Raw genomic sequence first — 27,500 nt, 5'->3', positions numbered from 1 at the left:
TCTATTTTCAACACTCCTAAAATTTAATCCTAATGCCTAATTTTGCTTTATTTCTGGCCTTTATCCATTGTTTTCTTAGGCGGAGATCAGAGCTAACTATAATTTTTAAATCTTTATCGTTCCCTGAACTTATCAGAGCTTCGTTGTTTATTATGTACTTCCCATGTGGACTTTACTGCCTACAGTAAGCACTTTGCATTTGTTCATATTAAACTGCATTTGCCATCTATCTGTTCATTCGTTTTTCCTATTTATGTTTGTCTGCAATGAGATGACATCTCAATCTGAATTAATTAACCTACCTATCTTGTTACCCTGAAACTTACTAACATAATTTATAATCACACTACCTAAGTCATTTATATTCCTCCATCTATCAACTCGACACAACCTTCCAGACAACTATCCCCTCTTCTTCAGTGACACTCAACTGTCTCCCTCTTCTACACTGAACATCCTCGGTCTGTCCTTTACTTATAATCTGAAATGGAAACTTCACATCTCATCTCTAGCCAAAACAGCTTATATGAAGTTAAGTGTTCTGAGACATCTCCGCCAGTTTTTCTCACCCTCCCAGCTGCTAACTCTGTACAAGGGCCTTATCCGTCCATGTATGGAGTATGCTTCACATGTCTGGGGGGAGTTCCACTCATACTGCTCTTCTAGACAGGGTGGAATCAAAAGCTTTTCGTCTCATCAACTCCTCTCCTCTGACTATCTTCAGCCTCTCTCTCACTGCCGCAATGTTGCATCTCTAGCTGTGTTCTACTGCTATTTTCATGCTAACTGCTCTTCTGATCTTGCTAACTGCATACTTCCCCTCCTCCCGCAGCCTCGCTGCACAAGACATTCTTCTTTCTCTCACCCCTATTCTGTCCACCTCTCTAACGCAAGAGTTAATCAGTATTCTCGATCATTCATCGTTTTCTCTGGTAAAACTCTGGAACTCTCTGCCTGCTTCTGTATTTCCACTTCCTATGACTTGAATTCCTTCAAGAGGGAGGTTTCAAGACACTTATCCATCAATCTTTGACTACTACTTTGACCCTTTTATGGGACTGGCATATCAGTGAGCATTTTTTTTTTATTGGCTTTTGTTGCCCTTGGCCAGTGTCCCTCTTACATAAAAAAAAATATATATATATATATATATATATATATATATATATATATATATATATATATATATATATATATATATATATATATATATATATATATATATATATATATATATATATATATTTTTTTTAATGACTTAGGTAGTCAAGAAGTGATGTTAGTTTATTTGCGGATGACACGAAGATAGGTAGGTTAATTCATTCACATTTGGATGTTATCTCTTTGCAGGCAAACTTAAATAAGAAAAACGAATGAAGAGACAGATAACAAATGCAGTTTAATATTGACAAATACAAAGAACTTATGGTATGACAATTTTGAAATAGGCGTTTGGGCATTGTCATTTCCGGGGATTCCCTGGCCAGTGGCACTGCCACACTTACACCAAGACACACCTCATGTCAGGTGCTTCCAACCTCAAAATTAAATGGTGTTGTAGTATATATACATTGTGATGCTCTAAAAAATAGAAGTTAGTGTAATATATGTTTTTTTTTTTCTTTCTTTATGATACTTGCATGTTTTGTCTTTTTTCTTAAACACCACAAAAATTGGCAACGTTTCCTCGAAGCGTTCTCACTTTTCCATGGGTGACCGATTGAGGTTACACGGTCAGACTGACCGTGTTAATCCATAGGTCACTTCCTCTCGGGCCGCCAGTCAGGATCAGTCAGGAAGCTATCTCTCCCGCTTGTTCTCGTCACCTTCACAGCCGAGAAAAAGAGCTTATCTATTGTAAATAAGTATTTTTGGGGAAGAAAAAGACTAATAGGGGGCCATTACTTAACCCCTCAAGAGCTGTTGCTCGAAAAGCGAAAGCCACCAGCGTGAGCGAGGCAACAGTTAGAAGAATTTGTTCATCTGCCAATGAAGCTCACATAACAGAGGCAACCAGCACATCCTGTGTTCTCCTCACCAACAAAGAATCACCCTGCAACCATAACCAACGTTAATGACTTTGACAAACGTGTGGTGAGAAGGACAGTTTTGGGATTTTACATAAGGAAGGAGATCCCAACACTGCACAAAGTAAAGGAAGAACTGAAGGAACATATTTCCATCAAAGGATACACTGGATCTCTACGGAAGATTCTCAATGAGATTGGATTCAGATATGGAAAGAAAGTTGCAATTAAAAATAAAACAAATATAACATCATAGTTATGGGAAATATCATATCTAAAAGTAAACCTATCACATTTAAATGAAACTCGCAATGGAGAGAGAGAGAGAGAGAGAGAGAGAGAGAGAGAGAGAGAGAGAGAGAGAGAGAGAGAGAGAGAGAGAGAGAGAGAGAGAGAGAGAGAGAGAGAGAGAGAGAGAGAGGTGGGTGGGTGGGGGGAAGCAGCTTGACTGACTGACAGGTAGATTCTTTCTCAAATTCTAATGATTCATTGGGAAGTATAGATCTCTGATAGAAAATAAATTTGAATGAAATGTAGGTTGTATATGCCAAGAGAGAGAGAGAGAGAGAGAGAGAGAGAGAGAGAGAGAGAGAGAGAGAGAGAGAGAGAGAGAGAGAGGTGCTTTGATTGACAGGAAATTTTTTTCTCTAATTCTAATGATTCATAAGTAAGTATACATCTCTGATGAAAATAGATTTCCATGAAATGTAGATTGTATATGTGAGAGAGAGAGAGAGAGAGAGAGGAGAGAGAGAGAGGAGAGAGAGAGAGAGAGAGAGAGAGAGAGAGAGAGAGAGAGAGAGAGAGAGAGAGAGAGAGAGAGAGAGAGAGAGAGAAGGGTGGTGTGTGGGGAGCGAGGTTATCATTGACAAAATGCCGATAACTGTCCCAGTACAAGGTTTGGGAGAACCATAGGTCGGTAAATCTCCGGAAACGACAACGCCCAAACGTTCAATTCAAAATGGTCAAAATGGTCAAAATGGTGAAATGGGGCAAATCAATCTTCATAGTAATACTGAAGAAAGCAGGGACAATGGATTGTGTGCAACCCATAACACTCAGCTTAATGAACCACATAACAGAGATAAACATAAAAAATAACTTGCAAAACTTAAACCCAAATTTGAAATATATTTGAAGAACACTATGAATTTTATGAAACATCAATGTTCTATAAATTAAATATATATTGTTATGTAGGGCGTAATTAGAAGGATAAATGAAAGTGGGAAGATGGAGATGAGAGAGAAAGAAAGATAAGGAAGGTGCAGGAAGTGAACGCATCACCCGAGAATTAGTGTAAGATTAGCCACCCGCATTTACTCGTATTCCCCTTGTAATTTTCCTTACTTGTCATTGTTCATTCAGTTTGAATATGTCCCAGCAATTAGTAGAAAAATTGTCCTTAACGGTGGCATAATCAGTATTCACCCAGGCCCCATAGTTTTCAGAAAAGTGTTTTAGTCTTGTAAGCTAGCGCTGAGTGAGGCGAGACGGCGAGAATAAGGGGGGTGCACCCTCTGTCCCCCCTCCTCCCCTCCCACATGAGTCATACCCTCATAACCACTGAGAGCTCAGTGTGCGAGGAGTTTTCACAGGCGGTCACAGTTTGTATCTTGGACGAGACTGATGTGTCGCGGTAGGCAGCGTTTTCGTGGAGACTGGGCGGGATATAGCTAGACGGGTCAGTTGCTATAAGAAAGTATTTGATTAATTTATTGCAGTACGCTCTGCTCATTACATATATAGTGTTAGGGGTGTCCATCGGCTTGCCTATGAGTGCACTCTTGTAAGGCACTCAGCGTGTATCACCTCATCATATATGCCAATGTCCTTTTTAAAATTGGAAACTTTGTTAATGTCGGCATTAAAGGTGATTGCATTGAGCTTCCTTGAAACTACGGATCTGTAGTTTACATTGCATGCCTCACTAAACGTTTTGAATCAATATGCAGTAGGGTCCTCAAGCGATCCTTCTGGTGTTCATTATGGATTTTTTATTTATTTATTTTTTAAGAACTATGAACTGGCGATCTTACTGGATCTTGGACATTCTTTTTTTTTTTTTTGAGTTTCGATGAAATATATGAAATTGCCTAAACACTAAATTATAAAATGTCTCATGAGGTTTACACACCTAAAAAAAAAGAAAAGTGTCCAAAAGCTCAACATTTTCCAAAAGTCAACAACTTTTTTTTGCAGTTTCCTCTTCGAAGAGTTCGTTTATTTATTTATTTATGTATTTATTTATTTTATTTATTTATCTTTTTTATGATGTCTTTCTTAATGAACGTGACTTCAGTGTCGGACACAAGAATACGGAGGCTGGGCACGTGCCTTATGCTCTCATAAGGATTATTTTATTTTACCGGAATATTACGTTTATTACACCTATACATGAGCAGATATGTTCTCCACGAATTACCTTTACCGAAGCGTCGTGTCATGTGCCTTGGGCGATCATGTCCATTCACTTACTTCGATTTCAAGTCATGTGCATAAGGCCTGCTGTTCTCTACGATCCTGTCTATTAACATGCCTTTTTTTTTTTTTATTTATTCCTTCCTTTCCCTCTCTATCTTTTCTGTGATACTCAACAATTCGATTTCATGCTTTCTAACAAAGTGTCTCATAAATTAAGCTGTCTTTACTTTATTTGTTTAAGTAATTATCTACCTGTGTTTGTTTTAATACTAGTACTATTCTCTATGTCTCACATCCGTATAATATGGAAGATCATACGTATGTTTTGAGTTATTTCATCATGGTTACGATGTTTGATTTTACCTTGCTTACGAGTATTCTTTTTTTTCAGGAAATTTGTATTTAAAAAAAAAAATTCATTTTCTTGATTTTGGTGATGAAGCTGCCATCTGTTGTGATACTAGTTTCTGAGCCCTACCATGTGACCTCATTCCTCTCTGTCCTTCCTCTCCTCCCTCCCTCCTGTTTCAGTCTTTCCACTAATCCCTATTGTCTTACTCCAGCCTCCACCCCGCCATGTTTTCCTCCTGTCCGTCTCCTATACGCTCGCACTCTCACACTCTGTCCCTTTGCTAATCCCTCCTCCTCCTCCTCCTCCTCTTTCTCTTCATCCTCCCCCCCCCCCCCTCTCTCTCTCTCTCTCTCTCTCTCTCTCTCTCTCTCTCTCTCTCTCTCTCTCTCTCTCTTGTTCTAGATTCAGATGGAAGTCACTGCCGCTACTATTGTGACAAATTTACTTGTTGTTACTGGATGGTGTGATGATGACAAAAGCACAGAAAATAAATATGGTGGCTCGTTGGAGTTCTTTGATGATGATGATATGATAGGTAGCATAGGTAGGTGGATTGCGTGGGTACGGGTTTAGATATCAAAGTTTTATGTCCGAGTAAAGGAAACACACAAACACATATCACCTTTTTTCTTTTACTAATGATATTACAGACGATATGATTACGAAGTCCGATTAACACAGTACACAGAAGTAACTGATGCTTCGACTCTCTCTGGAATCTCTCTGAACTGAACATAGTTTTATTTATTTATTTATTTATTTTATTTATTTATTTATTTTTTTTAGTGGGGAAGAAGTGTATCAGGATGAGGAAGGACTGAGATGAAGGGATGGTAAGATGCTATAGATGGAAGAAAATGGACCAACAACAGTTGTTATTCTAGCCAATGAACTACAAACAGGTGTTTCTCCAGAGACACCGGCGGAGATGCGAGGTGTGATGTTCCCTTGAGAGGGAAAAAGGAGGAAAGGATTTTAAAATAGAACAAACGGCCACGTGAGGATACAAGCAAGTGGAACACAATGGACAATGAAACATATACGACTGATATAGTGTCTCCCCGGCAAAAAATGCATCATCCCATTGAAATATAATAACTATACGAGAAATAATGAAATATTTACAATAAATTATCATAATAAACAATACCAGCAATAAGATATGATGTCTCCATTCTTCTTGTGAACGATGTGGTGTTGATGTTCAATTGCTGCTGCTGGGTAGTATGATCCCGTATCTCATCAGTGATTCGAACTCAGCCTTGGCTTTCTTGAAATGCTCCAGAGTTAAGCTTCGAGCCTTGACGTGTACTGGTGGTTCGGTTCTTTCGATATGGTGAGTCACGTGGTGCTTTACAGGCATGATGGGAGGGGAAGGTCTTGAAGAGGTCGGCGAACTTGTGGTCCTGGTCAATCACAGATAGTCTTGAGCTGTCACCAGATGCAGTCTATGCCTTAGTGGAGAAAGCAGTGAAGGGTTCACCAACTTCTGGCCATTCAGGTTAATCATGAAGTTGTAGTGCCTCAGAAAATCAGTGCCAAGGACGGCTTGAGACACTGCTCCAACGTAGAACGTCTACTCAAAATAACTACTTAGGCTCAGTTCCAGCTGCATTGTTTCTCGTGAGTATACTGGTATTTGGGTACCATTGGCAGTATACAGGTGCAGGGCAGGAGGCAGGTACCGCTGGCTGGCTGGTGCAGGCAGGACACTAACGTCTGCACCGGTGTAGACCAGGGACTTGGTCTGGGACAGGCAGTAGTAGATGTGGAGCAGCGCAGATGAAGGGTGGCGAACACTATGCTGCATTAGTGTTCGCTGCTTGTGTTTAACGCCTTAAAAGTACAAGGGGTGCAGCACTTGATGGCGTCTTTCTCGAACGTGTGGTCCTTGGGTCCTTGAGAAGCTTCTCGAACGAGATCGTCGTTGGTAGCGGTGTGAAGTGGAGGAACAGGAGCGCGGACTGTCACGGAGTTATGGCTTGAGTTTATTAACTTCTACCGTAATTTGGGACACGAGATCTGCTAGTTGTTGCGAGCTGTGGGTTGCTTCGCCATGATGGCGGCAACTGAAGAAGCTGGTATAGGTGGGATGGTCACCATGAAGTCGTCAGCAAGACTGGCAAATTCTTCCGGTGACAGCTTGTCCTTGTCGCTAAAGAGACCGCGTTGTACTGCAAAAATAAATGCATGAAGGGGTCAGAGTCAAATGACTGGAATTTGTTTTCCAGCAGCTGTTTCATGCAGCGAAGCAGGTTGGAAGGCTTTTCGCCATTAAGTTCCTGCCTTGACAATAGCTCACAGAGACAGGCGGCTACTGAAGACTACAGACGTTTCAATACTGCAGCTTTAAGATCTTCGCAGGGCGAGTCAGAGCTGGGGAACAGAGTTGATAACTTCAGATACATGTGTAAGGTGGCATCTCAGGTTGCAGCAGATTTACAGCACTGGTGAACTTGGTAAGGTTGTTGGTGGTGCCAAAGTCCTTGAAGCAGAACTTCAGGATGAAGAACCACATAGACTGGATTTAAGAGCAGAATGCAGGGGCTCTCATCGCTACTGTAGCGACAGTGGGGTTGGCAGAATTGCCGTAAGCAGGGGCTCTCATCGATACTGCCGCGGCAGAGAGGTTGGCAAAATTGCCGTCAGCAGGGGCAGCGGCTGGCAGCAAACTGGGATGACGGGTGACATCTGGCGGCGGCAGCGGCTGGGGGTTGACTGATCACTCCGGGGGTTATCTATTGTGAATGTGGCCTTTGAGTTGTTGCTTCGCTGACCCTTGATGTGTGAGAAGGAAGACGTAGCAGCATATTTTAGACTCTTTCTGAAGGTTGAATAAGAAAAGTATTCTGTTAGCTGATTGTTTGTTTATTTGTTTAGATTTACCACTCCATGGAGTAGCCCGAGCCTTTACTGTCTCAAGGATGGCCCGGAGGAGGTGTATGTGCGGTTGTTGAGCTGTTGGTAAGTGTCTTCTTTTACCGTTGGGGCGGGTATTCTTTCACGACCATGATGAGTTGCTCGATGTCGGTGTGCTGGACGATATGTGGAGCTGCTGCATCTCTTAATAGGAAGCGTGCAGTGGCTGCGCAGTCTTCCAGGTAATGGATGAGTGGTGTGTGTGTGGGTGTGTTGCAATGTGTACATGTGATGGGCAGTGTGTCGTTTAGCTCTACCAGGCAGTGGTATCCTAGCCGGACCATATGTAGCCGTGTCATGACTAGTCGTGGGGTGGTCATGAGCGTGTCCTTGGCATCGATGGTGGCGGCACAGTACCAGGTGGCGCTTGGGGAGCCCTCAGCCGCGAGGCGTCGGACCTCCTTTTGGCAGGTTAGCTGTCATGCTTTTTTAACAGCACTGGTGAACTGAGCTCTGAATGGGGCTACATGCACAGTTACTGTTGGGAGCTGTAAAGCATTCCGTGCAATTTGGTCTGCCTGGTCATTTCCTATGTCGATGTGGCTGGGGATCCAGTTGAGGTTGATTCTTCTGCCTTGATTCTGTATACATTGGGCACTGGCATGAATGGAGGTGATTAAGTTTTTATTGTCTGTTATGTTGTCTTGTTGCAGGCATTGGATGGCACCCAGGGAGTCTGTGTGTATGGTGACGTGTTTCCGTCGTGTTTTGGCGTGTTTCAGTGCTTTTCTGATGGCGACTAGTTCATTTTGTAGTGTTGAGGAGTGATCAGGGAGACGGTAGTGTCCTATCTTCTCCTCGTGCACAAACGCTGCCGCTGCCCTGTTTGTCGCCTGGTCTACTGACCCGTCCGTGAAGTATATGTCAGCTCCAACTGTGTTACCAGCAGCAAGTGCCCTTTGAGCTTGACGGGCGAGATCTGTGGTGGTGAGGTTATCTTTCTTGTCCGTCAGGGGCGTGATGGAAAAGTGGAGGCTGGACTCGGTCCATGGAGGTGCATGAGTGTAGATGGGATGCGGGACATCTAGGGTTTTAACTAGAAAGGAACCCTCGGCCTGGATGGATTTGATGCCCTGAGCTGTTTTGCTGTCCCACGTCTCTTTCCTAAAAAGCTCCTCGTTGTGGGCGAGGCTCTAGCGGACGTTCCGGATAATATTGGAGTACCGTGGGTGTGCAGCTTTTTTCCCAAGAAGGCATGTGTTCCTGGCGTGGATTCGGTATTTTACTTGTGGGATCTTGGCATCTGCTCTCATGTTACACACCTTTGTCCAACGTGGCGCTCCCAACATTATCCACAGGGCCTTGTTTTGTAGTTTTTCAAGGTGTTCAATCTGAGCGGGGTGGATGGTTCCAAGTAGGGGGACTGCGTTGTCAATGACAGTCCTTATTGCCTGGAGGTAGAAGGTCTTCATGACTCTGAGATCTGCACCGCCCTCTGTCGCAGTGATGGACCTCATGACCCTTAGCCAAGAGTGGATTCTGTTTCTGGTTTCGGAGACGTGTTGGTGAAGGCGCAGTTTCCCATCCATCCAAATGCCGAGGTATTGGTGGCATGGAGACCATTCAATGTTGATTTCATGTGCCCTGAGTGGTAGTTTTGGTCTGTTGCCGTCGAAGTAGACTGCCTTCGTTTTTGCGAAGTTTACTTTTAAACCTAGTGATTGGCATCTAGATGTGACTGCTGTTATGGCTTCTTGGACTCTCTTGAGGTGATGTGGGCCGGTTGAGACAACAGAACTTTGGTGTTTCCTGCCAGTGGTAGAGAACCCAATTCTTCCATGAGCATGTTGAAAAGATATCGGCTCAAGATGCTTCCTTGTGGCGTGCCGTTCTCGAAGGTTACGTACTCCGATAGGTGGCCCTGGAAGCGTGCCCTTGCCCATCTTCAAGTGAGGAAGTCCCGTGTCCACTTCAGCAGTTTGCCTCCGACTCCCTTATGTACCAGCGCTGTGAGGATGGCCCCTCGGTTTGCCAGCTCAAAAGCCTTCTCAATATCCAAGAAGAAGACTACTGCTCTCTTTACGGTTATGGTAGTAAGCATGTCAAGTAGGCAGTCCCTTGTGCCAAGGCCTCGTGTATAGGCATATATGTTATCATGCAGTGGGCCGGTAAACCACTGCATCCTGTTTAGGACCATCCTTCCTGCCGTTTTCCCGAGACAGCTGAGAAGAGAAACCGGCCTTGTCTTGCTCGGTTGTTTCGGCTTTGGGAGGGGCTGGATCGTAGCCTCTTTCCATGCTAGCTGACAATTTAATATATATATATACATATATATATATATATATATATATATATATATATATATATATATATATATATATATATATATATATATATATATATATATATATATATATATATATATATATATATATATATATATATATATATATATATATATATATATATATATATATATATATATATATATATATATATATATATATATATATATATATATATATATATATATATATATATATATATATATATATATATATATATATATATATATATGTATCCTACTACTACTACTGCTGCTATCTGCATCCTCTCGGATGCAGATAGCAGCATATATATATATATATATATATATATATATATATATATATATATATATATATATATATATATATATATATATATATATATATATATATATATATATATATATATATATATATATATATATATATATATATATATAGTATATGTATATATATGTAGTAGTAGTAGCAGTAGTAGTAGTAGTAGTAGTATGTATTATATTGATACAGGTATATCACAAGTATGCCCTCCTTATGGTATTGCTTCAACACGCCTCCTTACGTATGTCTCTTTAAAATGTCCGCTCGCTACTAAGAAACCAAAGCGTGGGAATATCAGTTGGCCAGCCGAGCCAACCACATGACTAGGAATAGGGAGGGCGTAGTAGTAGTATAATGATACAGGTATATCATAAGTATGCCCTCCCTATGGTATCGCTTCAACACGCCTCCTTACGTTTGTCTCTTTCGAATGTCCGCTCGCTCCTGACAAACCAAAGTGTGGGAATATCAATTGGTCAGCCGAGCCAGCCACATGACTGGGAATAGGGAGGAAAGGGGGAAGGAGGTGTTGTGGAGAACGGAATGGGGGGGGGGTGAAAGCCCGCCATTCGCCTCTCTCCCACATCCTGCTATCTTGCTCACTGCTAACTCTAATTTCAACATTAGGTTACAAAAATTATTATGCTCTTATCGGGGACACAGAGTGAATACTGACTCTTCTGTGAGAGAGAGCAACTCATTTATTCTAATATTTATGGAATACAGTTCCCAGAAAGGAAGAGAAGTGTTGAAAATTTAATGGGGAAATACAACTTTTAATTTAGTATAAAACAGCGCACCATGACATTCTCTCTCTCTCTCTCTCTCTCTCTCTCTCTCTCTCTCTCTCTCTCTCTCTCTCTCTCTCTCTCTCTCTCTCTTACTTCTTCACAATACTATGCTCTTTATAGCGCCACTCATAACAATATATATATATATATATATATATATATATATATATATATATATATATATATATATATATATATATATATATATATATATATATATATATATATATATATAGGGACAGGCTGGGGGTGAGAATTTGACACGTCTCTGTCACATAGCCTATGAACAGCTCTTAGTATAACATTTACCCATGTAGATGTCTCTTATATTCCTCGCATAATTTTCCTTATTTCCCACCGTTCATTCAACTTGAGTCTCACCCAGCATTTAGTAGAAGATAAGTTTTTGAAGACAAAATAATCAGTATTCATCCAGCTCTCATAGTTTATTCACTAGAATTTTCAGAAGGAAAGTGTTTTGTTCATATAAGCCAGCGCGGGGTGAGGCAAGGCATGTATGTACAGTATGTATGTATGCCGCCATCCCACCCACCCCTCTTGTACACCTCCTCGTAATAGCAATGTGGGAGAGCGTTAGCCTCGTGCTCTCACGCCAGTCACAGCCCACCATTGGACGAGTTGAACGTGCGATCAGAAGGCAGACGCACGGAGGAGACTGGGTTGGGATTTTGCAGATGGACGGGCCATTTTTTTTTAAGGGGATAATTGAGTAATCACGCATTAAGTCACTGCATATATGTGTAGCTTTAGGCGCTTCCATCCAGCTGTCTGTTAGTATACGTAGCTGTAACCGACGTCCGTCAATCTGATGTGACTCCTTGGCTGAGTGTGTAAGCCAGGTATTGTGCCAGTGAGCGGTCCCTTGACCCTCCTGTTTGTTTTTGTGTGCAGTTTGTATATGTATGCAGTGTTTTGTTAAATGGTATTGTTATCCACTGCTCTCATAGAAGGCTTGGAAGCAGAGCTGCTGTATAGTGAAAATATTCTTCTTTCCTGGGTCGTGCTGTTTCTGTGAAAGGAGGCATGGCCCGTCTCCTGGGAAGGTGAATACAATAGTTCACAGCAGAAGAAGACAGCGTTCTACGGAAATGGGGAGGAATTTGTTTTATTGTTTGTATTCCGTAGAACATTATGTCTTTACAGGACCAATTATCGGTTTAACGCCTTGGAGAAAATAACAGGAGACCCCCATACCTACTCTCTCTCTCTCTCTCTCTCTCTCTCTCTCTCTCTCTCTCTCTCTCTCTCTCTCTCTCTCAATATTGTATGATATTGTGTTAATTTTTTTTTTCTTTTTCTATAATTTGTTTGCTCGTGATAATTGTGTCGCATAAGCTCGATTAAGGGCAGAGCAAATTCGTCACATTGTCCTCTCACTCACATGAGTGGCATTGACTGTTTGAGCCATTGCTCTGGAGGGTGCAATGATAGGACGTCTATTGGCCTTCTCATCTAAAAAAAAAAAAGAAAAAAAAAATCTTTTTCATGTTGTAAATAGGTTCTTTCTCACAGCTGTGAAGAACACGCGAGCCCTTGGGAGTTGCTTCCATCGTAGGAGTGACCTCTGAGAGGCTGAGCACCCCCCTCTCTCAGACATGTGTCACCTGACCATACCGATAAACACCCCAGGCGCTCTCGACCTACATGACAACGGCACTGAGCTACGTCATCAAATGTTGTGATATTTCTGTAAAACCTATACTATTATCTTAAAACCCCAACCATTCGTAGCAATGAATGGTGTAATGAGATAAATTATCCATATATAATACTTGAATTTCAATAGAAAAATAAAAAAAGAACTGATATATTAAAGATAAATCGTATGATGTGGCATAATAGCTAACGGATCTCGGCCAACGCATAAACGTTCTTCCGAAAATAACAAGAGTATAGCCCAGTCTGTGGCAGTTGGAAGAAAAGCAGGAAATTGTGGTCGTATATATATATATATATATATATATATATATATATATATATATATATATATATATATATATATATATATATATATATATATATATATATATATATATATATATATATATATATATATATATATATATATATATATATATATATATATATATATTTCTGGCCCCAAGAACTGATAGCTATCACTCCCGAGAAGAAGGTTCCGTGGATTTTTGACTCTATTGTGGGTATGACGTCGGCGCTCTTAACCGTCACGGTAGGAATTTCGGCCATGGGGTCGCTCACGTCATTCTGGATCTAGGCGCCTTATATATATATATATATATATATATATATATATATATATATATATATATATATATATATATATATATATATATATATATATATATATATATATATATATATATATATATATATATATATATATATATATATATATATATATACGAGTATATATATATATATATAGAGAGAGAGAGAGAGAGAGAGAGAGAGAGAGAGAGAGAGAGAGAGAGAGAGAGAGAGAGAGAGAGAGAGAGAGAGAGAGAGAGAGAGAGAGAGAGAGAAATAATGATAAATAAATATAAATACATAGATAAATAGTGTGTGTGTGTGTGTGTGTGTGTGTGTGTGTGTGTGTGTGTGTGTGTGTGTGTGTGTGTGCAGCTTAAAAATGTAAGTACTTCATATAAGAAAATATTGTTTTTTGTTCAATAAAATCACACATGTAACTGCTGGCCATCGCACTTTAGGATTCATGGAGAGGCGAGGATCATCGTATCTACGTACCCTAAGAACTGATCGACTGCGTATCGTGTGGATGTGGCTTGGAGGGAAGTCAGCTCGCACGATTTCATCAGAGACGGGCACCAGTATCTGCACGGTGTATCGCTGGATCCGCCGTTGGCGAGAGGAGGGAAATGTAGACAGCAGACCGTATCGCGGGAAGCGGCGATGCTATAAAGTGACCTCTCTGCCCTCCGGCTCAGAACCTTCATTAACAATATCGAGACATTTAGATCTGCATTACTCGTTCGTCCCTGTGTATCACTTTCTCAAGAATCCCACCTGGGTAAATCATTCTCATTGGAATAAAGAAATGTACGCATCTCTATAGCATTACATTAAGCGGGCGCGCGCACACACACACACACACACACACACACACACACACACACACACACACACACACACACACACACACACACACACACACACACACACACACACTGTATATATATATATATATATATATATATATATATATATATATATATATATATATATATATATATATATATATATATATATATATATATATATTCACACACACACACACACACACACACACCACACACACACATATACAGAGAGAGAGAGAGAGAGAGAGAGAGAGAGAGAGAGAGAGAGAGAGAGAGAGAGAGAGAGAGAGAGAGAGAGAGAGAGAGAGAGATATGGCATTATAAATAAAATAACATAAAATCTTGCATATTTTTTTCCTGTGTATAAAAATGTTTACGTAAAATAAATATAAATCAGTAATATAAATCAGCTTGATCGAACACTATATCCCTTGAGAGCATACGAAATTGTGAGAAATATCCTTTATACCGTAATAATCTTTTTTTATTGAGGCAACCCTAACACGCCTTTCCACGGACCACGCCAATTCATTCTTAAATGATACCCATAACAAGACAAGACAAGCTTGACTCGTGACTGCTCTGTCCATTACACTGATTTTGTGGTACTTTTTGGTTACAAGTCTCAGGTGGGGAACTTTCTGTTGTGTATTTATTCATTATCATTTTTACATATTAAACGTTCAATAAGTGACAAAAATATGTACAAGTACAATCCTATCTATAATGTTGGTCGAAAAAAGAAAAAAAGAAAACAAAAATAAATTTTAAAGAAAATTTAGTTTCAAAGGTATTTTGAAACCCCATTTGAAACAGTATAACTAGTAATGATGCGAGACCGAATTGAAAAGAAAGAAGAAAAACAGAAAAAAAAAAAAACGTACAAAATTCCAGAGATTATGTGTAGAAGAGATACACAATAAAGGTCAACTACTGTATAACTGCGATGGACATAATTCGGACAAAGCTAAACAAAAGTTGTAACAATGCCTAGGAAAGAGGTAGACATGCGGGTATCAATTTCAAAAGAATAGGTAGAAGACAGCAAGAGATACATCATTACTGGAATGATTAAGAGACGAAAATCAAAAGTTTTCGATATATATGTTGCTAAAGCTAAGTTTCCCTAAAATTCCCACTAGAGGGTGACCAAGACTCATTCATAAAATCAAGGCCGCTAGAGGATCGTTTTTAACATTGTCCATGCAAGCGATGAGGAAGATGGTTGTGAGCAGATATAGAGTACTGGAGGGTCTGTGCGCCAGTCGGGTCTGTGCGCTAAGCCCCGCGTTAAATCTCATAACACACAAACAGTGTTTAAATGGCGGGCCGTAGTTCAAATTTTCCCGCCAGTACCGTTCCAGTGTTGTGTTTGCGCCAGGGAGAGAGAGGCAGTGCGTCTTCCGCTATACTGAGGTAAGTTGTCTTCCGCTGTTTCGTTAACACACATGAATATCAGTGTTAGTCACTGCTACCTATTTTGATACAAAACTGACATAACTTGTCAATCAATTCTTTGTTATAATACATGACTGTCAAATGGTTGAGGATAAACATGCCTGAGTGTCAGCAAATAGGAGATGGCGTGGGTAGCGCGCAAACCCGCCACAAACGCTCATGGCGGGTCGCGCGCCCACCAGGCAAAAGCAACACTAGGCTAGAGTGCTTGTTTTGTTTTTGTTTTCTCTTTTTAGGCTATCTGCATTTTCAGTATGGTTAATGTTATCGTGAAAAACATTGGAGAGATGCTACTCACAAGCTATTTTAACTTGTAAAGCGGAGAATGCCAGAATAGCCTAATATTTTTTTTGGAAAAAATGAAAAAAAAATATTATTCCATTATGCATGTTAATTTGTATTTTTGCTCTGATCCTTTTCAACAGCCCTTGCTGAAATGGCATCAACACAGCGGTACAAACAAGAACAAGTGGAGAAAGCTGTGGAGCTGGTAAGATCTAAACAGATGTCCCTGAATGCCGCCTCCAAAACTTTTGGTATCCCTTACGCCACCCTTGGGGATAAGGTCAGGGGAAGAAGACCTATGCAGCCTGCTCCCAAAACAGTTCTGTCAATGGAAGAGGAGAAGAAGCTAGTAGATTGGCTGATTGAAGTGTCTCAACGAGGTTTTGGACGGACCAAAGACGACCTCAAAGACATGGTGAAAACCATTCTCGATGATAGGGAAGAGAGGACTGTCTTCAAAAACAACCGCCCTGGAAAGGATTGGATGCGAGCCTTTTTCAAGAGGCATCCAGAGATACGGGAAAGAATTGGACAACCACTTGGCCGTGAGAGAGCAATTGTGACAAAGGATGCTCTAGGTGAATGGTTTCAGCAAATGAAACATTACCTGGACACCATCGATCCCACTTTGTTGACCTCTCCTGACCGGATCTTTAATGCTGATGAAAGTGGTTTTAATATATGTCCAAAGACAAAGAGAATCATCAGCATGACAGGAGCAAAACACGTCTACTCTGTCACAAGTGGCACACGGCAGCAAGTGACAATGTTGGCCTGCTCTTCTGCCATGGGGCAGTACCTTCCACCGCTGCTGATCTTTCCCTACACCAGAGATCCTCGCTTCAATGCGTTGGAAGGTTTTGAAGAGGCTTTTTTTCAAAAAAACTCCAAATGGTTGGATCACTGAAGTGGTCTTTCTTAGCTTTCTGAGGGACATCTTCATTCCCAAATTGGGAGAAAAGCGACCAGTGGTGCTGTTTGTGGACGGCCATTCCAGCCATCATTCCCTGGCAATCAGCACGCTGTGTAACGAGAATGGTGTCATCCTTTACTGCCTGAAGGCGCATGCCAGTCACCTTATCCAGCCACTGGATCAAGCTTTCTTTGGGGCAATCAAACTAGCATGGAGTGAAGCCGTCAGAAAGTTTCAGTACCAAACTGGAGAGAGTGTCACCATGTGCACGTTTGCCCGCACACTAAAGAAAGCTTGGGACACTACAGCACGACCAGAGCTTGCTTACAAGGGATTTGTTAAGTCTGGGATCTATCCTTTTAACCCTGAGGTTGTACTCAACTCAGACAAGCTGAAGCCAAGCTGCAGTTTCTCCAGCGCTGCTCCAGTCACTCTCCCTACCTCAGCATCTTTTGGCATCACTGCTCTTCCCGCATGTACCCCAACAATCTCAACCTCTGTTCCTTCTGCTTCACCAGCAGCCAAATCCAAGTTCCCTGGGCCAGAACAAAGAACTCCCACTCTCTCAGCATTCTCCAACATTTTTGAGCTGATGAAGCTGAGCCTGTCATTAGGGGAAGGAACAACTCTAAAATTCATGAAGCGGTACGAGGAGCGATACGACATGGATGACCCACCCTATGAAGACTGGAAGGTGTTGTTGGAGAAAACCTTACAGCCTGCCTCACAGTCCCTGCCTTCCACATCCCAGCCTGCCTCACAACCCCTGCCTTCCACATACCAGGCTGCCTCACAAACCCTGCCTTCCACATCCCAGCCTGCCTCACAACCCCTGCTTTACACATCCCAGGCTGCCTCACAACCCCTGCCTTCCACATCCCAGCCTGCCTCACAACCCCTGCCTTCCACATCCCAGCCTGCCTCACAACCCCTGCCTTACACATCCCAGCCTGCCTCACAACCCTTGCCTTCCACATCCCAGCCTGCTCCACAACCCCTGCCTTACACATCCCAGCCTGCTCCAAACCTCTGCCTTCTACAAAGAAAAATTCCAAAACGATTGATGATTACCTCACGCTGCCCTCATTCCCGAAGAAAAAAGGATTAAAAAAGACCATCGCAGTATTGCCATGCTCAATAAGCGGTGTTGAGTACCGGCAAATGATTGAAGAGAAACAGAGAAAGAAACGAGAGGAGGAGAGGGAGAAAATGGAAAGAAAAAGAAAGAGAGAAGAGAGAAAAAAATTAAAGAACAAGAAGCTGAAGCAAAGAGAAAGAGAATGGAGGAAAAGAAAAGGCAGAAGGAAAACAACAGGAAAGAAAAAGAAAAGAGAAAAAGGAAAGAAAAACGATTCAGGACACTTCAGTATGTTTCCCAAAAGCAGAAAGACAAGGAAACAGAAACTTCAGAGAGTGCGGATGAGCCAGTCTTGGACGATGACTCGGATGATGTAATTGATGATATGAACGAGCTCTGTGGAAAATGTCAATGTGAAACAAAAGGAAAGTTAAGGATAAAATGTGTATTGTGTGACAGCTGGTGGCATGCAGAATGTCTGAGTGAGATGAATTTGAGTGAAAAGTCTCAGGAGGACATTGATACAATGGATACTGAGTTTTTTTGTAATAAATGTAATTAGGCTATTTTGATACTGTTGGATGATTTTTTTCACGGAGTATTCTTAAGATTTTCGTTTCGATTTCTGAAAGGCATTTATTTGTTATTTTGACACTTAAATGAAACATTTCACGGAATATTCTTAAGATTTTCGTTTTTAACTCTGTGAGACATTTATTTGTTATTTTGATACTGGTAAATGAAACTTTTCCCGGAGTATTGTTAAGATTTTTGTTTTGAACTCTGTGGGACATTTATTTGTTTATGATATTCATAACTAAAGCACAGTTTTTATGTTTGTCAATACACTATTTTAAAAAATAAAAAAAAGTTAGTTTGCAATCTTTCATTTATTTTTCCAAAGCTTTTACTCCTTGAGAGGCAAGAGGATTTATTAACTACCTATTGAGAGTGATTTTGATAGCTTGTAGATTAAAACAAAGAACTTAAGGCACCTAGCGCGATGACCCGACATGCCATAGCGCACTGACCCCCCCCCTGGCGCAACCCCCTCCTCAACCTAGCGCGTAGACCCGGCTGGGTGGCGCACAGACCCTACCTAACTTTCCCTTACTTACAGTGCACAATCGGGGAAACTGCAGCGATTGAAGGTAGCGCGTTACCCGCCATCATGAGCAGACAAAATTTTACACTCCTTGTTAAAATTTCGTTTTTGTATTCAAGTCTGGTGATTTTGTAGCAATTTTTTTTCTGCTTAGGGTAGCGCAAACTGCGCTACCCTTTCTGCTGAAACTATATTTGGAGACATACGATATAGCTGCATGTTTCCTCGGTGCTCACCTCCTTTCCATTACCCTTCAAGTCAATGGTGCGTGATATCCATTATCTTGGGATATAGGGACATTGTTATATCCGGGTCTCCCTAATAGTGTCCTCATATCCATTATCGACTAAACCGAAGGAAGGTTAAACATTTGGGTACGCTGTGCGGCTACTGCTCCAATATGCAATTGGACAGGAACCAACACCAGACGCTCTAATCATTGCACCAAGAAGGATGCAAAATTTCCAGAAAAAAATAGCACATCAAAGCTACAGGTTGGTATTTTGAGGAATCAGAGTGGTCACCCTTACTAAAAGCAGATTGCATTTAGGTTAGCTTCCAGCAAGAAGGAAAGATAGGTTTTACATAAAGAGACAGAAAAATCTGATCTAGCAAGAATAACAATTAGGACTCCATCAGGACAATAAGCCTTCCGAGGATCAAGGTCAGAGACGGCACGGAAAGTGTTATTAAAAAGATTTTCAATAATAGGCATTATATAGTAAGATCGGCAGGAAAACGAGGAACAAACCCAGTATTATGCAAGGAGGAGTAGTTAGGAAAAGTATGAGACAAGAGATTGGCTTTAGTGATAGAAAACATTTTTACGAAGAAAATGGAAGCAATGAAGAAAGGAAGTAATAAAAGAAGTAATGAAGGAATTTTCCTGGTGATATTTCTAAATAGGTACCTTATAACTAATTGTCTGAGAATACCTAGGAATTTATAGTTATTAATAGATTGATTAAAAAGAATAACTGTGGCTGTGATCACAGCCACAACTGTAAATGAGTTATTGACAAAATATAAGAAGCAAATAATTTCATAGAATGTGAGAAGTTTCTACTTCTGTATTTCAGAATAGTGAAATGGAGAGATACGGCACATTTGTTGTAATCCTACTGATAACATTCCCTAACAATAATTTTGCTGAAGCTTATCCGGAAGATGTATCAGTAATGGAGAAGATGGTCAAGCTATTGCGCCAGATGGTAAACCAGCCTTTGACTGATTGTCATACTGTGCTAATGACTGCTAATTCTCATTCACCAGTGCTCTCGCTGATATTCAAGTAAGTATAATACCTATTTATAAGAGCCCCCACACCCTCTCTCTCTCTCTCTCTCTCTCTCTCTCTCTCTCTCTCTCTCGTTGATATTCAAGTAAGTATAATACCTATGTATAAGAGCCCCCCCCCCCCTCTCTCTCTCTCTCTCTCTCTCTCTCTCTCTCTCTCTCTCTCTCTCTCTCTCTCTCTCTCTCTCTCTCTCTCTCTCTCTCTCTCTCTCTCTCGTTGATATTCAAGTAAGTATAATACCTATGTATAAGAGCCCCCCCCCCATCTCTCTCTCTCTCTCTCTCTCTCTCTCTCTCTCTCTCTCTCTCTCTCTCTCTCTCTCTCTCTCTCTCTCTCTCTCTCTCTCTCTCTCTCTCTCTCTCTCTCTCTCTCTCTCTCTCTCTCTCTCTCTCTCTCTCTCTCTCTCTCTCTCTCTCTCTCTCTCTCTCTCTTTCTCTCTCTTAATCAGTGCCACAAGTTCCGTAACAAGTATCTTCCACTTGTGAAAGAAATCCCATATTCAACTTTGCTGTATTCATACAACAATTCTATTACAAAAATTGCTACACATATGTTTGCATGTATGTCTGCCTCATCCTTTCGTAGGAGTATAAAATCCAGTTTATGGTTAACAAAAACACAACAAATGGGTGCTGACTGATAAACTCTGCTACAAAATAAAGACGAAACACAGATCCTGTGTGTGTGTGTGTGTAATAATAATAATAGTAATAATAATAATAAAAATAAACGGTTTATTATTTAGGCAGTTAACAAACTGAAAATGTACATAGGGGGTGGGGAAATACTTAACATTAATCCTAAAGGTAAGTCTAACCTAGAAGGGACTATTGATTGATGGCTCGCACCATGGTGGGAATCGCACTGAGTCTGTACCGGTCCGTGCGCGGCGCCTTTAGGGGCGTTGTCTTGTTGTGGTGTCTGGTGGCACGGTCCGGGCGAGGCGCGTCAGGTGGCAGCATGTTTCTGAGACGTGGATGACGCAGAAGTCCCCTTCCAAACTTCTCCAGAGCCTCTCGGTACCTGGTGGATAGTCTGGACAGGCTTAGGGTGTTCAGGGCTTCTTCATAGGTGGTGTATGCAGGGCCAAGGATGACCCTGCACCCCCTTTTCTGCACACTCTCTAACTGTAGCTGTTGAGTGTGTGTGAGGGAGGAGGACCACGCTGGGGAGGCGTACATGAGTTTGGGGAGGATGAAGGTAAGGTACACCCCCTCTTAACTCATCTGTCGGCGTCCCCAGCGACCTGAGTCTGCCCAGCATGTACAGCCTGTAGGTAGCTGATCTTATGGTGCTGGCGACATGCTGCTTCCAGGTCAGCTGGTCGTCCACCGTGACTCCGAGGAACTTGGCACATCGGACCACCTGGAGGGGGTGAGGGCCCACTGAGAGCTGGGGAGGGGGCACTGGTACAGAGGAGGTACAGAAATGCATCACCACAGTTTTGCTGTGGTTGATGGTCATCCTACTCTCCTCCGTCCACGTCTGCAGTCGCTCCAGAATCGCTTGCAGTGGCGAGTAGTCCGGGTTCTTGGTGGAAACTGGGACGCCCACGGTGCAGTCGTCCACATACTTCCAGCGATGGAGGGTGTCAGTGAGGGCGTCGTTGATGAGTAGGAGGAAGCATAGAGGACCCATCTTGGTCCCCCGGGGGACCCCACATGTCAGCTGTTGGAAATTAGAGACAGAGCCCTGATAGCGAATGGCGCCTTTCTGTGAGGAAGTCGGCTAGCCACGCTATCAAGTTAGGATGGAGACCCAGACTTACTGCCTTGCTGATGACAACAGTGTGAACAAGATCAAAAGCCTTTTTGAAGTCCACAAAAGCAACAGCTAGAGAGGTGTTTCGCTTGTCCAGGTGGCTGTGGATGAATTCAAGGAAGCTGGTCAGGTAATGGGAGGTGGAGGTGGCTTTAATATTTCCAAACTGTCTGATATCCACAGTATTACAAATTTTGGTGTAGGCCCAGTCATATACAAAATCTTCACAAATAAGGCTAGGCCTGAGGTCATTAAGTGACTGTGGACTGGAAGTTTTGGGGATAGGGGTGACGTAAGATGTCTTCCTGTCCTCAGGGCAAGAGTGTTGGGAGAGTAAAGCGTTTATTATGGAGCATAGCGGTGTTGCTAGCTCCACAGCAAATTCCTTGTAAATTTTTTATAGGGAGGTCAGTGGGTGTGGTGGATCTTGGTTTGAATTTGAGTATTCTCTTGAAAACATCCACCGCCTGGACAATGGGGGGATGAGAGGGAGCCGGAAGATAGGCAGGAAGCAGAGTGGTGTGGAGGGGAGGAAAGGTTTGACAGATAGCAGCAAAGTGATCGTTCATCTCCTGAGCCGCGAGATTAGCAGGAAGGTGTGAAGTGCAAGGAAGAGATGAAGTGTGCTTTTGTAGGCCACACAAAGCTTTGATCTTAGCGTACCACTGTCTGTTGTTGGTCAGCTTGAGGTGGTGTATCTTGTCTGGGTAATAGTTTGCCTTTGCAGCCTTAATCTCCCTGATCACTCTGTTTCTTAGTTTCCTGTATAGGACCGGGCAGGAGTGAAACGCCCAGGTCCGCTGAAGCATGCGTCTTTTAATGCGGGGCGTCATCCAGGGAGCATCAGATGGGTGCGTTGTGACGCTCTTGGCTGGGAAGTAGCGGTGGAAGGCTTCTGTGGTGGTGGCGACGTACTTTTGCTATTTTAAGTGGACGTCCTCCACATCCAGCACCTCGGTCCACGGGTGTTGTGTCACCCACTGCCCAAACTCCCTCATGGCTGAGTCAGGCATGGGGCGGTGGGTCCTGGTGACAGCTGACCGGAGGGTCGAGGTGGTGGGTGTGGGTGTCCACAGTATGGAGAGGTGGGTGCTCCGTCCCATGGGAGGCAGCGGCTTGGGGGGGCGAGTACTGCTGGCCCAGGTCTGTCAGTATAAGGTCGAGGATGGCTTGCTGGTGGGTGGGGAAGTCCACGACCTGGGTGAGGTGTAGCTGGTGTAGGATATCGTTGATATCTAATCTGTTAAAGTCCTCATAGATGACCAGCTTGGAGGCAGGATACCTCACCCTCAGGCCATCAGTAGTGTCAATGATGTGAGTGGTGAGTAACTGTGCTGTGGCGGCTCGTGGGAGGTGGTACACGACGCACACGATGATGGAGGCCGTGCTGCTGGGATGGCAGGGGGGCGTAACTCTCACCAACAGGGCCTCCACACCGGCAGGAATATCGATAGGGAGGTGTGAGGGGCTGAGGGCAGAGCGGCAGAAAACGGCCACTCCCCCCCCCTTGCGTCCTGACCTCAGGTGATGGTAGACCTGGTAATCCTGCATTGTGCACACCTCAGGAACAATCTGCCACGCCTCAGTAACCGCCACAATGTCTGCACAAGTAGAACTCACCGTCACAATTAACCCGTCCATCTTGTTGGCCAGAGATGTCTAAAGCTCTGTTCAGAGGGTGCTGTGAACTTATCATTAAACCCAGCTGTGACCTCACTGAACGTTTCACTTTGTGTCTCACAAGACAAGGGGGCAGTCACAGCCTGCCCTCTAAAGACAACTCTCTTCCTCCACAGAAAACTACAAGCACTTAATAACACACACACCCTTCACTCAAAAATAAAAAAAAATTATCATGGCGATTCCTACACCAGCCTCGGAGTCCCCATCTGGGGAGGGGACCATAAATGTCCCCAGGTCGGACTGCCTTTCTGTCGACGACTCTAAGTGTCTTGACATCCCCCTCAAGTTTTTTTTTTTTTTTTTTTTTACCAACTTCTGCAACATTCGCGGTCTAAGATCTAATTTTCAATCTGTAGAACACCACCTCTCCTCTTGTAAACCTCATCTTCTTTTCCTCACTGAAACTTAGGTGTCTGAGGCAACTGACAGTAGCCCCTTTTCTGTTCCCTCCTACTTTCTCTATCCTCATTTTCGATCCAAAGCTGGATGTTGCGTTTATGTGCGCAATGACTTAACCTGCTCTCGTGCCCACGCTCTTGAATCTTTCGAATTTTCCACCATCTGGCTACGACTACAGAGTCACTCTCAAACTAAATTTATCTGTGCTGTATACCTCTCACCTAACTCCTCTGACTATAAGAAATTCTTTGACTACTTAACTTCCAAAGTGGAGCACATTCTGACCCTCTTCCCTTTTGCAGATATCTCCATTCTTGGAGACTTCAATGTTCACCACCAGCTTTGGCTTTCCTCTCCCTTCACTGACCATCCTGGTGAACTAGCCTTCAACTTTGCTATCCTCCACGACCTAGAGAAATTGGTGCAACACCCTACTCGTATTCCTGACCGTCTTGGAGATACGCCCAACATTCTTGACCTTCTCCTGACCTCTGATCCTGCTGCTTATGCTGTCACCCTTTCTTCTCCGTTGGGCTCCTCCGATCACAATTTCATATGTGTATCTTGTCCTATCGCTCCAATCCCTCCTTAGTATCCTCCTAAGCGAAGGTACCTCTGGTGTTTTGCCTCTGCTAGTTCGGGGGACCTGAGGAGGTATTTTGCTGATTTTCCTTGGAATGACTACTGCTTCCGTGTCAGAGACACTATCACCTCTGTTATGCTGAGCGCATAACAGAGGTGATAGTGTTTCGCATGGAGTCGTACATTCCTCACTCTTTTTCTCGACCTAAACCTTCCAAACCTTGGTTTAACACAGCTTGTTCTCGTGCTATACATGATAGAGAGGTGGCCCACAAAAGGTACTTAAGCCTTCCATCACCAGAATCTCATGCACTTTATATTTCTGCCCGGAACCATGTCAAGTCTGTTTTCCAACTAGCCAAAAACTCCTTTATTAACAGAAAGTGTCAAAACCTTTCAAGGTCTAACTCCACTCGTGACTTCTGGCATCTAGCCATAAATATTACCAATAACTTTGCTTCTTCTTCTTTCCCTCCTCTATTTCAACTAGATGGCACCACTGCTATCACATCTGTTTCTAAAGCTAAACTCTTCGCTCAAACCTTTGCTAAAAACGCTACCTTGGACGATTCTGGGCTTGTTCCTCCCTCTCCTCCATCCTCTGACTACTTCATGCTACCTATTAAAATTATTCGCAAAGATGTTTTCCATACCCTTGCTGGTCTAAACCCTCGGAATGCTTATGAACCTGATGGGGTCCCTCCTAATGTTCTCCGAAACTGTGCCTCCGTGCTTGCACCTTGCCAAACTCTTTCAGTTCTGTCTGTCAACATCTACCTTTCCTTCTTGCTGGAAGTTTGCCTACATTCAGCCTGTTCTAAAAAAAGGTAACCCTTCTAATCCCTCAAACTACCGTCCAATTGTTTTAATTTCCTGCCTATCTAAAGTTTTTGAACCTGTCCTCAACAGGAGGATTCTTAAACATCTATCACTTCACAACCTTCTATCTGATCGCCAGTATGGGTTCCGTCAAGTCCTTTCTACCAATGATCTTTTTTGGCTTTCCTTACTGAGTCTTGGTCATCCTCTTTTAGAGATTTTGATGAAAATTTTGCTGTTGCCTTGGACATATCAAAAGCTTTCGATAGAGTCTGACACAAAGCTTTGATATCCAAATTATCCTTCTACGGCTTCTATCCTTCTCTCTGTAACTTAATCTCAAGTTTCCTTTCTGACCGTTATATTGCTGCTGTGGTAGACGTCACTGTGGTCACTGTTCTTCTCCTAAATCTATTAACAGTGTTTCTCCTCAGGGTTCTGTCGTGTCACCCACTCTCTTCATTAATGATCTTCTAAACCAAACTCCTTGTGCTATCCACTCCTACGCTGATGACACCACCCTGCACTCTTCCACGTCTTTTCATAGACATCCAACCCTTCCGAAGATAAACATTTCACGCAGGGAAGCCACAGAACGCTTGACTTCTGATCTTTCTAAAATTTCTGATTGAGGCAGAGTAAATTGTTCAGCGCCTCAAAAACTCAATTCCTCCATCTATTAACTCGACACAATCTTCCAGACAACTATCCCCTCTTCTTCAATGACACTCAACTGCCCCCCCCCTTCTACACTGAACATCCTCGGTCTATCCTTTACTTATAATCTGAACTGGAAACTTCACAGCTCATCTCTAGCTAAAACAGCTTCTATGAAGTTAGGTATTCTGAGACATCTCCGCCAGTTTTTCTCACTCCCCCCCCCAAAGCTGCTAACTCTGTACAAGGGCCTTATCTGTCCATGTATGGAGTATGCTTCACATGTCTGGGGGGGTTCATTCATACATTCATTCTAGACAGGGTGGAATCAAAAGTTTTTCTTCTCATCAACTCCTCTCCTCTGACTGACCGTCTTCAGCCTCTCTCTCACCGCCGCAATGTTGCATCTCTAGCTGTCTTCTACCGCTATTTTCATGCTAACTGCTCTTCTGATCTTGCTAACTGAATACCTCCCCTCCTCCCGCGGCCTCGCTGCACATGACTTCTTTCTCTCACCCCTATTCTGTCCACCTCTCTAACACAAGAGTTAACCAGTATTCTCAATCATTCATCCCTTTCTCTGGTAAACTCTGAAACTTCCTGCCTGCTTCTGTATTTCCACCTTCCTATGACTTGAATTCCTTCAAGAGGGAGGTTTCAAGACACGTATCCATCAATTTTTGACCACTGCTTTGACCCTTTTAAGGGACTGGCATTTCAGTGGGCATTTTTTTTTTTTTATTGGACTTTTTGTTGCCCTTGGCCGGTGTCCCTCCTACACACACACACACACACACACACACACACACACACACACACCCCAAGTGACAAGTTCCCATAAGTTCAGACAAAAAAAAACAAAAAAACTAATAATGAAAGGCAAACTAGCAATACAACTCTTCTTGTTAATTCAGTAAGAAACAATATGGCGACTCTGCAAACTTTTCGGTATATCATCTTTTCTTCTTCATTTTCTATTTTTGATTTTGCTGCTACTGCTACTGCTACATGTTTTTATTTTGTTGCTGTTGTTGTTGTTGTATGTTTTCTTTCCTTCTCCTCTTTTCTTTATGTTCTTACTTAATTTTCTTACGTTTTCTTCATGTTCATCAGAATTATATTTTCCTTTTTTTTTTTCTTCTTATTTCATCTTCATCAATATCACTTTTCTTTTTTTCCCTCCTTACTTATCCATACCCCTCATCATCTTTTCTCCTCCTTTTCTTCCTTCATCTTTCACATCTCCATCATACCTTCATCT

General features: G+C 42.4%; 1 protein-coding gene and 1 long non-coding RNA gene across 2 annotated transcripts in view; both read left to right on the top strand.

Moving 5' to 3' along the window:
- LOC135113922 (uncharacterized) overlaps positions 1-27,500 on the top strand; it is a 56,224-nt gene that overhangs the window by 9,305 nt on the left and 19,419 nt on the right. Inside the window, exon 2 of the long non-coding RNA XR_010275121.1 lies at positions 20,121-20,332. This is a non-coding gene — a long non-coding RNA (uncharacterized LOC135113922). The remainder of the gene's footprint in view (positions 1-20,120; positions 20,333-27,500) is intronic.
- On the top strand, positions 15,441-18,084 carry LOC135113772 (uncharacterized). Its single transcript, XM_064029354.1, has 2 exons — positions 15,441-15,618; positions 16,086-18,084. The coding sequence occupies exon 2, from the start codon at positions 16,791-16,793 to the stop codon at positions 17,964-17,966; it is 1,176 nt and encodes a 391-aa protein (XP_063885424.1). The 5' UTR covers positions 15,441-15,618; positions 16,086-16,790; the 3' UTR covers positions 17,967-18,084.

This window comes from Scylla paramamosain, chromosome 26 (genome assembly GCF_035594125.1).
Source record: "Scylla paramamosain isolate STU-SP2022 chromosome 26, ASM3559412v1, whole genome shotgun sequence".
Classification (NCBI taxonomy): domain Eukaryota; kingdom Metazoa; phylum Arthropoda; class Malacostraca; order Decapoda; family Portunidae; genus Scylla; species Scylla paramamosain.
Note: the sequence above shows the minus strand (reverse complement) of the source record. Positions and strands in the feature narration are given on the sequence as shown.

Excerpts from the sequence above, each read along its gene's own strand:
- LOC135113772 (XM_064029354.1), top strand. The coding sequence starts at position 16,791 with ATGCGTTGGAAGGTTTTGAAGAGGCTTTTTTTCAAAAAAACTCCAAAT.